Here is a 13,960-nt window from a genome sequence, read left to right as displayed (position 1 = left end):
ATGAAGTTTATACTTGAAGTGTTATTACTATCATTAACAATTATACTGTTGCAATCAAGCATCATATTCGCACGACAATATGAGAATTCAAATCATATCAAGACGGCTACTTTTTATAGTGAGCAATTTGTATTGGAACCAGGAAAGGTTACGATAACAGATTTATTCGATATTGAGTTTCCAAGAGGACACATCGGAATCAAGAATTTTCAAGCCGAGTTAGTTGATGAACATCAAAATTCTTTGCCATTATATGAAGCTTACCTGCACCATTATTTCGTTTTAAGATATTTTGAAAATGTCACCATGTCACGTCAAGCTAATCAAAGTCAGCCCGTATACGGTAAGTATTTTAGAAGAAACGATGGAGTATGCCAAGGTAGTGTTAATTCATATTCCTGGGGGCTTGGAGTTGATGCACGAAAAACTAGCTTAGAACTACCAGATCCATTTAGAATAGAAGTAGGTACGCACCCTGAGAATGTCCCAAAGGAGTATAATGAAGAGAAATGGTTATTCAATATCATGGTTATTGACACACGTGGTACAGAAGACAAAAAAGGTTGCACCGAATGCAGATGTGACCATTATAATGTCAAAAGTGAAGACTTTTTAAGCAAAACCGGTATTGATGGGAAACCAATGTCTAGTGATTATAAAGGAGGAATTTTTTGTTGTGAAAAGACTTCTCAATGCAAATTACAACAAGGATATAATAACAGACAACAGAGAAAAGCTTCCCTTAAATATTCAGTAACATGGGTTGATTGGGATCAATACCAAGTACCTATTAAGTTTTACATACTTGATGTTACTGATCAAGTGACATATAATGGCTCCGAACCAATTCATAATTGTATGGTAAGTGACAAGTATATTTCATTTCAATTGAATGATAAAATGCATGATTCATGTATTTCACATGGTGACATAATTTATCATAGGTAATTAGATTAGCCAAAAAATAATTTTTATGAAATGAAGTGAGTATTAATCTCTTTTTTAGTTATATAGTAAATAATCGATAAAAACTTTTTTATTTGTTGCAGGTAGAGTATTCTATCACTCCGCAAAATACTGATATTGAACATTATCATATTAAAAGGACAAAGATCCCAATGAAAAAGGGTGGTAATCTAATTTACTCTACAGCTCACGTGCATCCAGGAATCGTTAATGCAACTTTATATGGGGAGGTAATTATCAATTTTTCATATATAGTCTTTACAACTATGTATATATTATTTTGTTAGCTGACCATTCTATATTTGTTTATTAAGTAATATTATTTCTTAATTTTTCATCTTCTTAAGAAGTAAAATATTTTAAAATATTTTTGTCCTTATTTTTTTAATTTTCTTCAGAATGGAAAGGTATTATGTGTGGTTCAACCAACATACGGCACAGGAGAAGAGCCAGGAAATGAAAAAGGCTATGTTATTGGAATGTCTGGTTGTTATCCGAAACCAGGCTCTATCAAGATTCAGGATGGCGAAATATTAACTGTTGAGTTCATACATGAAAACAAATATAATACTGGACTTATGGGACATTTCTACGTGTATTTGACAGAAGAATTACCATAGTTGTCAGAACTGAACTGGTGATCGAACCGGTTAAGTTACTGGGTTACTGGTTTAACCGGTGAGTCACTGGTTGAACTGGTTAACCCGGTATAATTAAATAATTGTATAAATTTTAATTATTTTTTCTTTATTATAAGTACTTTTATTTTGTTTTTATAAAAATAATGATCATTTTTAAATTTTAATACTTTATTAATTAGTTTATATTTATTTTATTATTATATTATTATAGGTGAAAACTCACGTACAGTTGTTTTCATGTGAAGTTGATATTTAAAAAAAATTAGATGATTTGACAAGTTTGACTAAATTTCATCTAACGATTTTCAACTATCAACTTCATATGAAGACAACTGCATGTGAGTCTTTACCTATTATTATATACTATAAGTATTTATTGAAAAAATAATATTAATAGATATCATATAATCATGAAAAGAAAAAATAAATTGTGATTAATAATTTTTTTGTTTATCTTTTTAATTTATATATATTTAATAAAATTTATAGTTAAATAAAATATAATTGATTTAAAAATGAGTGGCTTTAAAATTAAAATAAATTGAATATAAGTAAAATAAAAGATTTCTATATGTATTATAAGTTGTATATATATTGGTAACAAGTATTGCCAACTTGGTGGTAAGAGTGTCCTTGCTGCAACTTTGGGTGGACTTGCAGAACCGTAGTGCGTCGTAGATTTGCCTTCAACTGGATTGAGCGTTCGATTTGGTCCAATTTAACCAGTTTTGGCCGGTTCTCTCCGGGTTTGACCGATTCGTGACGATTTTCTACTTTAAACGTTCCTAATCTTGGATAACGATCGGTATTGAATCTGGTTTACCAGTTTTTCGATTGAACTGGCCGATTCTGTGCAGTTTTAATCCATTATCTCTGTCACCATATTAATTAATAGAGAACCTTAACATAAGGTTCACAAATCAAGTGTAACTATATGGTCAATTTAGTGTAGTGACAACAAACAACTCTATTGACTTTTTTTATCCTTTAGATTTCGTTGATTTTTGTAAGATAAAATTTTTAGATAAATTTATAATTATTGTATACTATATATAATAAATTGGATAAATTATCCTTTTAAATTATTTGACTATCAATATTACTAAATTGTCCTATTTTGACGTTTGTTTTAAAAATGTCTTTACATAAATCGATATAACTTAAAATGATTTACTATGAAATCATAATAAATCATTTCAAAATAAATTGCTTTACTCTGATAGTATATTACCTAGTAAATCGGTATTACAGATCATAAAATATTGAAAGGCATTAACCATTTTTTTTATATATTCATGGATATCTAGGGTCTTACACCCATTACTTCTCATTAATTTATTTACTTCACTGTTGAATAAGCAATCAAAAGAGCAACTATATGGTAGACAACTATATTGGTTTTCATAATACGAAAGTTTTAGGCAAATTTATGATGTAAATATTATAAAAATTTCATAAGAAATAATGAAATATTTAAAGACAAGAACCCTCATATTTAACTTCGGTAATACTAAAAAAAGTCAGAACTTACCTTACTAGCTCTTTTTGGTTAATTCTTTTTTGTTACCAAACATTTCTATTTAATTTTATACATCTTACTCATAAAAGTTAAAGTACATTGTAGTAATATAGCTCTATTTCAATATATTTCATGGATTTTTATAACAAACTAATATGCAATCATATACATAGATCACAATTATGCCTTATATATAAATTTCATTGTGTTTGACATTTTTGCTGCATTTGTGATCATACAAACATTTTTAATATTTTACTAACATAGAGCGGACAAATCAACATTAGTGGTGTTCAATCATTTTAAAGAGTTTTCCGGCCAAGTATTTTCATCCATTATCTGTGTTTCATGTAACATCCCAACTTTTTTACTCAAATCATTTCTTAATAACCAACTAATTAATTAAAATAGTATTAAGATTTGAATTTAAAATTTAAACATATGAAAATACTAGTGGTAGTAAATTTCTAACCGACAATAAACAACCTTTGAAAATATAGTCATAATTAATTCTACATTTATTCGATTTGAATGATATTTAGTTATATGAAAAGATAAGAATGATAGCTCTATTCCTTAAGTTTAGTATAAAATCAAATTAAATTAGGTAGATAAATCGGTTACAAGTTCATAGTAGAAAATCGCGCTCTTATCAGCCAGCCTGATATACTAACAGTATTTCGAAAATATATCAAGTTGTGGTTATCCGATTTACTTGGTTTAAGATTCGTTTTAAAGCTAATTCAATTCTCTATATATTTGTCGCTAATAGCTATTTACAAATTCCAAACGTAGAAAATGTTATAGGGCTCACAAAGTGACGATTCAGATTGAAGATTTTACCTAAATGCCTCCTAACATAATCTGCACATACCTGAGAGCTATTTGATCCTTCCTTTCTCATCCTATTCCCTTTTTCTATACAAAACATTCTAGTATACACAAAGTCTAGCTATACAACAAGTTTCTCTTCACTAACAAACCGCATTTATTTGCATCGGAATACCTATCGGAACTTTACTCGAGGTAGGGGATTTTGTGCTAATTTTTATATGTCATGTTTTAAATGTTTTCGAACATAGATGTTAGCTTTGCATGTCATGGTATAATGTCTCTTTCCTTCATACGCATTATGCAGTATAATAACAATCTTATGTGCATTAAAAAATCGAGGGAATGATTCTTCGGTAACGGAAAGTGACCCCCCAAAGACAAGATAATCGAGATGATCCTTCGGTAAGAGAAGGTGATCAGCAAACTTTTAGGAACCTTCGGTAAGGGAAGGAGACTTCCATCAATTTTATATAATAATATATCTTTGTTGATATGACTCCATTCTTGTGTATGTCTAAATAACCTTGATTGTAAATTGAACTGAGGGAATGATCCTTCGGTAAGGGAAGGTGACCCCTAAAGACAAGATATCAATATGATCATTCGGTAAGGGAAGGTGATCAATCAAGATGATCCTTTGGTAAGGGAAGGTGATCGTCAAAATGTTTGGGATAAGAACCTTCGGTAAAGGAAGGGGACTCCCACCTTTTATACCGGTTTGAGCTCAATACCTTCCATAAAAATTATGAGAAAAAGTAATGAAAAGTACAATGAAAAGTATGATCATGATTGTTCTTCTTTTATATTTTTTTATTTATGATTATGTTTATTATTTCATTCAAAGATCCTTCTTTTATCCAAAGTTCCTTTTTATTTGATGGGTGATATTGTTTAAGAACTTTATTTTATTCATATCTATTTTGTTTGACTTATCTATACCAATGTTAATATTCTTCTCTTATTTATTATTTATTTTGCCTTGCTTTATGGCCTATGAGGACATTATACCAAAGTTTATGAGTTTATATTTATATGTTTTAACGCTATAGGCATTTTGTATGCATCACACATGTCATAATATAAGTAAATGAGAAGCATCTAAAAGTCACACCACTCCGATTAACAAGGACTTTTGAAAATAATAATTGGACAACATTGCATTATCATTGTTTTTATTTTAAAACTCGGAGTGGCTGGGGATGGATACGATGACACCATATAGATAAACTACTGAAAAACTTTTGTTTCTCACCCCTCTCTCCATACCATCTTCAGGAACGATGCAGTACAAAGCAATACACTGCCCAGTTGAGGTGAAAAGACAAGCGCACTAGTAGAAGCTATCGAGGACGTAGATACAAAACATTAAGCTTTCCTTAAAAAGGAAGAATATGCGATTGTTTTAGCCATAGTTATACAAATTAAGAGAATTAGGATTTTCTGTGTGTCTTGTTTTATTTTATTGAGTGATTGCAAATTGTACCTATGATGTTTCTTGTTATAATTATTTTGTATGAGTAAAGCTTGTCATTGTTATGCCTTCATAGTTTAGCATGCCCATTTTTTTCATGTTAGTATTTCTAGATCCACTTATATTTTTCAACTAATAACTATTCTAATAAAAACTAGTTATTCAATATTTTTACACATGAAAATTATTTTATAAAAAGATTTCATATTTCTTTTAAAATTTCGCAAGGTTTTAAATATCAGCTACTAAATATAACCCAAGTAAAGCTTAACTCAGTTTAAAAGCATTAGGGTGTTACATTTCATGTTCAACGCATTTGCTATAAGTAGTTTGGCCGTAGTGATGATTCAATTTTTTTTACAGATCGGCACTACTTGAATAAGAAAGGGGCTATTAGCCTATTACTTTTCGGTGAGTGAGGAAATAATATCTTCAATTGTAATTTGATTTTTGTAATTACTTTTTTTTGGTCCAAAACAATTTGGAACATGAGTAGTACGATGAACTTTTTAGTGCAGGAGATGGTATTAAACCTGTTACGCATTGCTAATTAATTGTTATAGTAGTATTTGTAATCTTCATTGTAATAATTTCTTTGCTTTATTCACCCTTTTAAGTTTAGAGGATTTCTCTTCTTTGATGTATTATCTTATAATTTTATATAAATTCTTTTTTGCTGTTCTTTCTAAAGTGACTTTTTTTTCAATTGATTTTAATTTAATGTATTTAATTTACTCGCATTCTCTTCTTTCTTGGTTTTTTGTATTTGGTGTTTATGAATGCGATTCATTTTCTGTTAAAGTCTTGTTTAATACTAAACATTCTTAGGCAACATCTTTTAGGATGAAGTTAAGGAACATATGCATTAATTCAAGTAATAACGAACTATACTTCAGCTACATCTAAATATGGTTAAGGAATTATAAATCAACCATTTTCTTTTTGTTTCTATTATTATTTTTCATTTTGGGATTGGAGGCCATTTCTCATTGTCATGCCTTACCTTTTTCAACCGAACACAATTAATAAGAATGAAAAAAAAGTTTATAGGACTGACTAGTTCAGCTAAAAATCTACTCATAGCAACAGACCAGAGCCAATAGGATTAAATCCTCTACATTGTAGGGTTAAAATTCATAGCCAAATTAGAATTATCGACATGAATTCCATATTAGCGAGTAAGAATTACTCTAACTGCTCATGGATGACTTTGGAGGCTTTTCTCTACCTTCAAAACACATTCAATCATACATATAAGAACTTGTGCGTGAGTATGCGTAAAAATAGATATCATGGTATATTAGGATTGTGAATTAATTTGGTTATTGCTGTGAGTAAATAATTGTAAGTTATATATGTAGGATATATAAATTTGGTAATTAGGATTCAATCCAAATAATATTGTTACAGGACAAATTAGCAATTTTTCCCCAAAACGACATGGACAGAATGAGAATATGCTTGTGTAAAACACATTAAAGAAAAGAAGACTAATAAAGTGTGAATCTATACATGATTGTTATTCTTTGTTTTAAGTAATATGGTTTTCTCTTATTTCTTTTATATTTTTACAGGTATGAAGAGAAGAAGGCTAATAAAAAAGTATCAAAGTTCTAAAAAATCCCTCAAAGATGCTGAAAATACTAGATTAGTTTCATCTCCTAATGTAAGAGAAAATGCTCATATCTCAATTTTCAATTTTATCCAATTCTTAAAGTGTCATCCCCACTATACATACAATTGTTTTTTTCCCGTGTGATTTAACTTCTTCCCAAATCAACTCGTCTTCATGTGTTACATGTAGTGCATTATATCTTATCATAGTGGTATATAAGTAAATATAACAAAAAGAAAGAAAAAAATAATATCTTAAAATAAATTGTATCACTTTTTTCTTTCTAAATAATAATCTCTTTTATCTATTTAGAAAATATATATTCTCTTTTTCTCAAGGATTAAAATAACATATACTTCAATTTATTTTGCTAAAAATACCTATTAATAACCATTATAGTTATATATGTAAGTTGTAATAGTTATTTGGTTTATTTAAATAACAATAATAATATATAATTTAATATATATATATATATATATATATATATATATTTGTCATTAGTGTAATAAATTTTATTTGTTTTAATATTTTATCACATAGCTTAAAATATTTTAAGTCATCCTAAAAATATTAATTTAAAGTTTTTATATATTCATGATTATTAATAAAATATTAAAAATAAATAAATTTATTACATTAGTCATGAAATATATATAAAAATTGAATTAAATTTTTTTGTAATGAGTTAAATATTTAATAGCATGTAATAAGATATTAAAACAAATAAAAATTTAGTACAACAACAACAACAATAATAATAATATATTTTATATTATTATTTAAATTAATCAAATAGTTTCCACTTATAATAGGAGTTAAAATAGGTAATAATTAAGTAAGTAAAAATAGGCAGAAGTTAAGTTTAAATATGTATATTTTAGTGCAAAAATTTTACACATCAAAATTCTAGACAATCAAGTCTCTTTTTAACTAAGTTCAACCAAGTTAAATTTATATATGAGCGTTTATGTTACCGTTATCGTTTTCATTCTCGTTGTTCTTCGTCCTCATCCTCCTCCTCTGTAACAGCCCAGACCACCCGCTAGCACGATATTGTCCGCTTTGGCACACAAGGCCTCACGGTTTTGTCTTTGACGATAGGGATGATAGCCGAAGCCACCCACACTCACTCGTCAAAACACGTCATGCTAGGGAGAGGTATCCACACCCTTATAAGGCATGCTTTGCTCCCCTCTCCAACCGATGTGGGACTTACAATCCACCCCCCTAAGGGAGCCCAGCACCCTTGTTGGCACATCGATCCGGGTTCTGGCTCTGATACCATCTCAACATATACTAGTCTTTGACTAACCATCGGCTCGGACTCCACAATCATCAAAATTTGTCGTGCTTCACAAATGGTTCATACATATACTAATGATACACAAGGTAGTTAAAAACTCTACTGCTAGCTTATGGTTACCTCGAGTCTGAAGATCGGATTCGACAGCATCCCGACGTTTCTTGTGTGGACAGTCTCGAGCTATATGCCTCGGCTTCCCGCACTTGCAACATACGCCTAGTCCGGCTCTATGCGGCTCATCCGGAGTAGTCTCTCCATAGCCTTTCTGTAATATTGCTGACTTTATGGAGTAACGTTCTGCGAATTGACTTTTTGTAACCAACTCAGGGAAATTGGTTAACCTTTGCGGACTCACGCAATTGAAGATGTCTCTTCTAAGCCCTTTCTCATACTGAACACACTTCCACGCCTCATAGTCGGCTGGGTTTCCTTGACAAACTCTTGAGAGATGACACAAGTTGTCGAATTCACGGGTATAGTCAGCAACAAACATATTTTCTTGCTTAAGTTGCATTAACTCCAATTCTTTTGCAATGCGAATCGCATGTAAGAAATATTTCCCGTAAAATTCCGTCTTGAATTTACTCCAAGGAATATCTGTTAACTCCATCTGCAAGTTGTGATATAACTCCTGCCACCATTCCTGAGCATCTCCCTCCAACATGTGAGTCACTATTTCCACTAACTATACTTTCGATACGTACTGAGTGTATAAGAATCTCTCCACATCTAGAAACCACCGATCACCCTCCAACGCATTGGCATTTTTGTTAAAATGAGGTGGATCACTCTTGAGGAAATCAATAAGGGTCATGGACCTATAGTATTGTCCTATATTGCTCGTACCAGCACCCGAGCTTCCATCTCGGGATCCTCGCATCGGTTCGGTCCTAGGATTTTCCCTCCAGTTACCTCGTTCGTATCCACGAGTCGACATTTGGTCCCTATTCACACCAAACAATTGATATTAAGGTGATCAGTCTCAATATCTCAAGTTTAGTGCTTAAGAGTCTCAAATGCATGCTCACAAACATGTATGCTACTTATATCAGTTATATATCCTACTAGCACATAGACACATACACAGAGAATGCACAGTGGCATATTCAGTCTGTCCTCAGGCTCTATAGGAATGAACTACTCTGATACCATAATGTAACAGCCCAAATCACCCGCTAGCACGATATTGTCCGCTTTGGCACACAAGGCCTCACAGTTTTGTCTATGACGATAGGGATGATAGCCGAAGCCCCAACACTCACTCGACAAAACGCATTATGCTAGGGAGAGGTATCCACACCCTTATAAGGCATGCTACGTTCCCCTCTCCAACCGATGTGGGCCTTACATCCTCCCCCTTCATTATCATTATCATCATCATCATTATCATCATCATCATCGTCATCACCATCTCCTCCTTTACCACCACCTCCTCCGATCATCCTCCTTCTTACTCTTCCTTCATTATCATCATTATCGTCATCATCATCTTCTTCTTCTTTGTTCAATATCACACAATTAGCTTAATAAAAACAAAAGTGATATATAAATTTTCAGTTAATGACACAAAAAATCTATTAAAAAAAGTTTAGACTTTTTAATCAGTAAAAGTAAAACATGCTTTTTTTAGATGCCCCACTAGAGGAAATTGTACTTCATAAAGCTCCAAAAAAAAATAAATAAAAATTTTATTAAAGTTATTTGTAACTTTGGAAATTTTATTTTATCATAAATAAATAAAAATTGAAAGAGGGTATCCATCTATCAGATTAAGAGATTATAAAAGGAATATTAAATATACGCTATACCAAGATAGTATCGTATTTAATTTACTAAATAATTTTTATACTTTATTAAGTCTTTTAACTTTCAAATTTTGTGTTAGTTTGAACAATAACATAAATTCATGTGGATTTGTTTTTGGCCAAAATATCAAAAGAGTCGCATAAGAAGAGGATAAGGTTAAAAAACAAATTTGACAAAATCTAAACAAATATCTTATTATCTAAACAATTTTGCAACTAAGATGAATTCATAGTTGAGTTGGAATTAAGTTGTTACTTAATGTATACCAAAAAAATAAAAAATATTGTTACATTAATTGGGAACTAATAACAAACAAGGTTTTTTAACAAATGGCACACATAGTTAGAAAGCCCACCAAAAATAGGGATCTAGCATTGAGAATTCAACAAAATTGGCATTAGATTCTGCTATAAAAGCAGTAGATATACAAAATTTTCATATCAATACAAATTCACCTTCCACTATTTTTTCAAATATCAAAAATTGAATCTCCAACAAGGTACTTGTCTTTTTGACATGTGATGTGAATTTCAATTTCATATGTCTTATTCAAGTTCCACATGGTTTAATATTTTATTTGTCTTCCTTAACATGTTTTCCTAATATATAAATATATGATTCATATTTCCATAGATTAACATATAAACATATGATGATTGATGATCATATAAATATGACGATTTGCAGGAAAACATGAAGTTTATACCTGAAGTGTTATTACTATCATTAACAATTATATTGTTGCAATCAAGCATCATATTCGCACGACAATATGAGAATTCAAATCATATCAAGACGGCTACTTTTTATAGTGAGCAATTTGTATTGGAACCAGGAAAGGTTACGATAACAGATTTATTCGATATTGAGTTTCCAAGAGGACACATCGGAATCAAGAATTTTCAAGCCGAGTTAGTTGATGAACATCGAAATTCTTTGCCATTATATGAAGCTTACCTGCACCATTATTTCGTTTTAAGATATTTTGAAAATGTCACCATGTCACGTCAAGCTAATCAAAGTCAGCCCATATACGGTAAGTATTTTAGAAGAAACGATGGAGTATGCCAAGGTAGTGTTAATTCATATTCCTGGGGGCTTGGAGTTGATGCACGAAAAACTAGCTTAGAACTACCAGATCCATTTAGAATAGAAGTAGGTACGCACCCTGAGAATGTCCCAAAGGAGTATAATGAAGAGAAATGGTTATTCAATATCATGGTTATTGACACACGTGGTACAGAAGACAAAAAAGGTTGCACCGAATGCAGATGTGACCATTATAATGTCAAAAGTGAAGACTTTGTAAGCAAAACTGGTATTGATGGGAAACCAATGTCTAGTGATTATAAAGGAGGAATTTTTTGTTGTGAAAAGACTTCTCAATGCAAATTACAACAAGGATATAATAACAGACAACAGAGAAAAGCTTCCCTTAAATATACAGTAACATGGGTTGATTGGGATCAATACCAAGTGCCTATTAAATTTTACATACTTGATGTTACTGATCAAGTGACATATAATGGCTCCGAACCAATTCATAATTGTATGGTAAGTGACAAGTATATTTCATTTCAATTGAATGCTAAAATGCATGATTCATGTATTTCACATGGTGACATAATTTATCATAGGTAATTAGATTAGCCAAAAAATATTTTTTATGAAATGAAGTGAGTATTAATTTCTTTTTTAGTTATATAGTAAATGATCCATAAAAACTTTTTTATTTGTTGCAGGTAGAGTATTCTATCACTCCGCAAAATACTGATATTGGACATTATCATATTAAAAGGACAAAGATCCCAATGAAAAAGGGTGGTAATCTAATTTACTCTACAGCTCACGTGCATCCAGGAATCATTAATGCAACTTTATATGGGGAGGTAATTATCAATTTTTCATATATAGTCTTTACAACTATGTATAAATTATTTTGTTAGCTGACCATTCTATATTTGTTTATTAAGTAATATTATTTCTTAATTTTTCATCTTCTTAAGAAGTAAAATATTTTAAAATATCTTTGTCCTTATTTTTTTGCTTTTCTTCAGAATGGAAAGGTATTATGTGCGGTTCAACCAACATACGGCACAGGAGAAGAGCCAGGAAATGAAAAAGGCTATGTTGTTGGAATGTCTGGTTGTTATCCAAAACCAGGCTCTATCAAGATTCAGGATGACGAAATATTAACTGCTGAGTTCATACATGAAAACAAATATAATACTGGACTTATGGGACATTTTTACATGTATTTGGCAGAAGAATTACCATAGTTGTCAGAACCGAACCGGTGATCAAACTGGTAAGGTTACTGGGTCACTGGATTACTGGTTTAATCGGTGAGTCACTGGTCGAACCGGTTAACCCAGTATAATTAAATAATTATATAAATTTTAATTATTTTTTCTTTATTATAAGTACTTTTATTTTGTTTTTATAAAAATAATTATCATTTTTACATTTTAATACTTTATTATTTTGTTTATATTTATTTTATTATTATATTATTATAGGAGAATACTCACATACAGTTATTTTCATCTAAAGTTGATATTTAAAAACAGTTACATGATTTGACAAATTTGACTAAATATCATATAATGATTTTCAACTATCAACTTCATATGAAGACAACTACATGTGAGTTTTGTAAAATCCGGTCAAATCGTAATTAATTAAATAATAAATTAAATAGGAGCGAATATGGTTAGAAAATCTAGCAATTGGAATTTGATAATTTAAATATGATATTTGGACTCAGTAAATTTTTCTGAGTCGGAAAACATAGTTTTCTGAATAAAAATGCTCACTGAAAATTCGACCAGCAGTACCGGCGGTGATATGTCCGGTACTGTGGCTGAGGAATTTAATTAGAAGTGAATAATTTTAAGAAATAAGAATTTATAATTTGGGAAGATAGAAATATTTAAAATAGGATATAAAACTCTAATCTTAAAGGTTTTGACCCAAAATTGGGCCAACAGGCTAAAATAAGTGAACCGGGCCTAAGTGGACCCAAGCCCACATATATATAACATCATTAAGTACACCTTCAGCCACCATACTCCCCCATTTGTGAGAGAGATCCGAAATTTGAGAGGAGAGGGAAGAAGAGAGAAACCCTAGCCTCCTTGAAACTTCAAATTACCATAACTTTTTCTCCGGAACTCCGATTGACAAGCCGTTTGTGGCCATACATCGCTCTTCTCATCCTCTACAATTCTATCTAAGCATTATGGTGAGTATTCCATTGTCTTCTGCCCAATTTTTATTTTTCTCCTTAAATTCGAATTTGGTAATGGGTGTTGAGTGATTTTATGGTTTTGATTGTTTAGGAGTACTCTAGTATGAGCTATTGGTAAGTTCCATCAACCAATTTCATGGGTTAAGATAAGAAACCCTCTAACCCTTGTGATTTATCAATTTTATGAACCCTAGGTTGATTATAAGTGTGAAAATTGATTATGTTAGAGTATTTGGTGATTTTGGTGCACAATTGGCAGATTGATATTGCTTGTGGGGCTTTGGTGAGGCTTGGAGCTAAGGGTTGGTGGAGACTTCTAAGAAGAAGCTCAATTATTTTAGCTACAAGAGGTACGGTTTAAGTTTCATTTAAGTACCATGTGGTGTGATGAGAATTCATAGGCTAGATGCCCCTAAAATTAAGTTTGGATTGTATAAATGGTTGGTACTATTATGTATAGTTGATATGTAATGTGAATTAATGATTGGGTTGAGAATTGTGTGACCCCGTTTTCAGCAAAAATTATTTTTTGAGTTTTTAAAGCCGAATTTT

The 13,960-nt window shown here is 30.9% G+C and overlaps 1 protein-coding gene across 1 annotated transcript; it reads left to right on the top strand.

The window, feature by feature from the left end:
- LOC112720931 (uncharacterized) lies at positions 1–12,354 on the top strand. Its single transcript, XM_072205770.1, has 7 exons — positions 1–649; positions 755–861; positions 1,050–1,196; positions 1,365–1,452; positions 10,994–11,712; positions 11,901–12,047; positions 12,259–12,354. The coding sequence occupies exons 1-7, from the start codon at positions 1–3 to the stop codon at positions 12,352–12,354; spliced, it is 1,953 nt and encodes a 650-aa protein (XP_072061871.1).
- Positions 12,355–13,960: the final 1,606 nt, after the last annotated feature.

This window comes from Arachis hypogaea, chromosome 2, assembly GCF_003086295.3.
Source record: "Arachis hypogaea cultivar Tifrunner chromosome 2, arahy.Tifrunner.gnm2.J5K5, whole genome shotgun sequence".
Taxonomy (NCBI): Eukaryota; Viridiplantae; Streptophyta; class Magnoliopsida; order Fabales; family Fabaceae; genus Arachis; species Arachis hypogaea.
The sequence above is the reverse complement of the archived record's forward strand: the minus strand, read 5'-3'. Positions and strand labels throughout refer to the sequence as shown.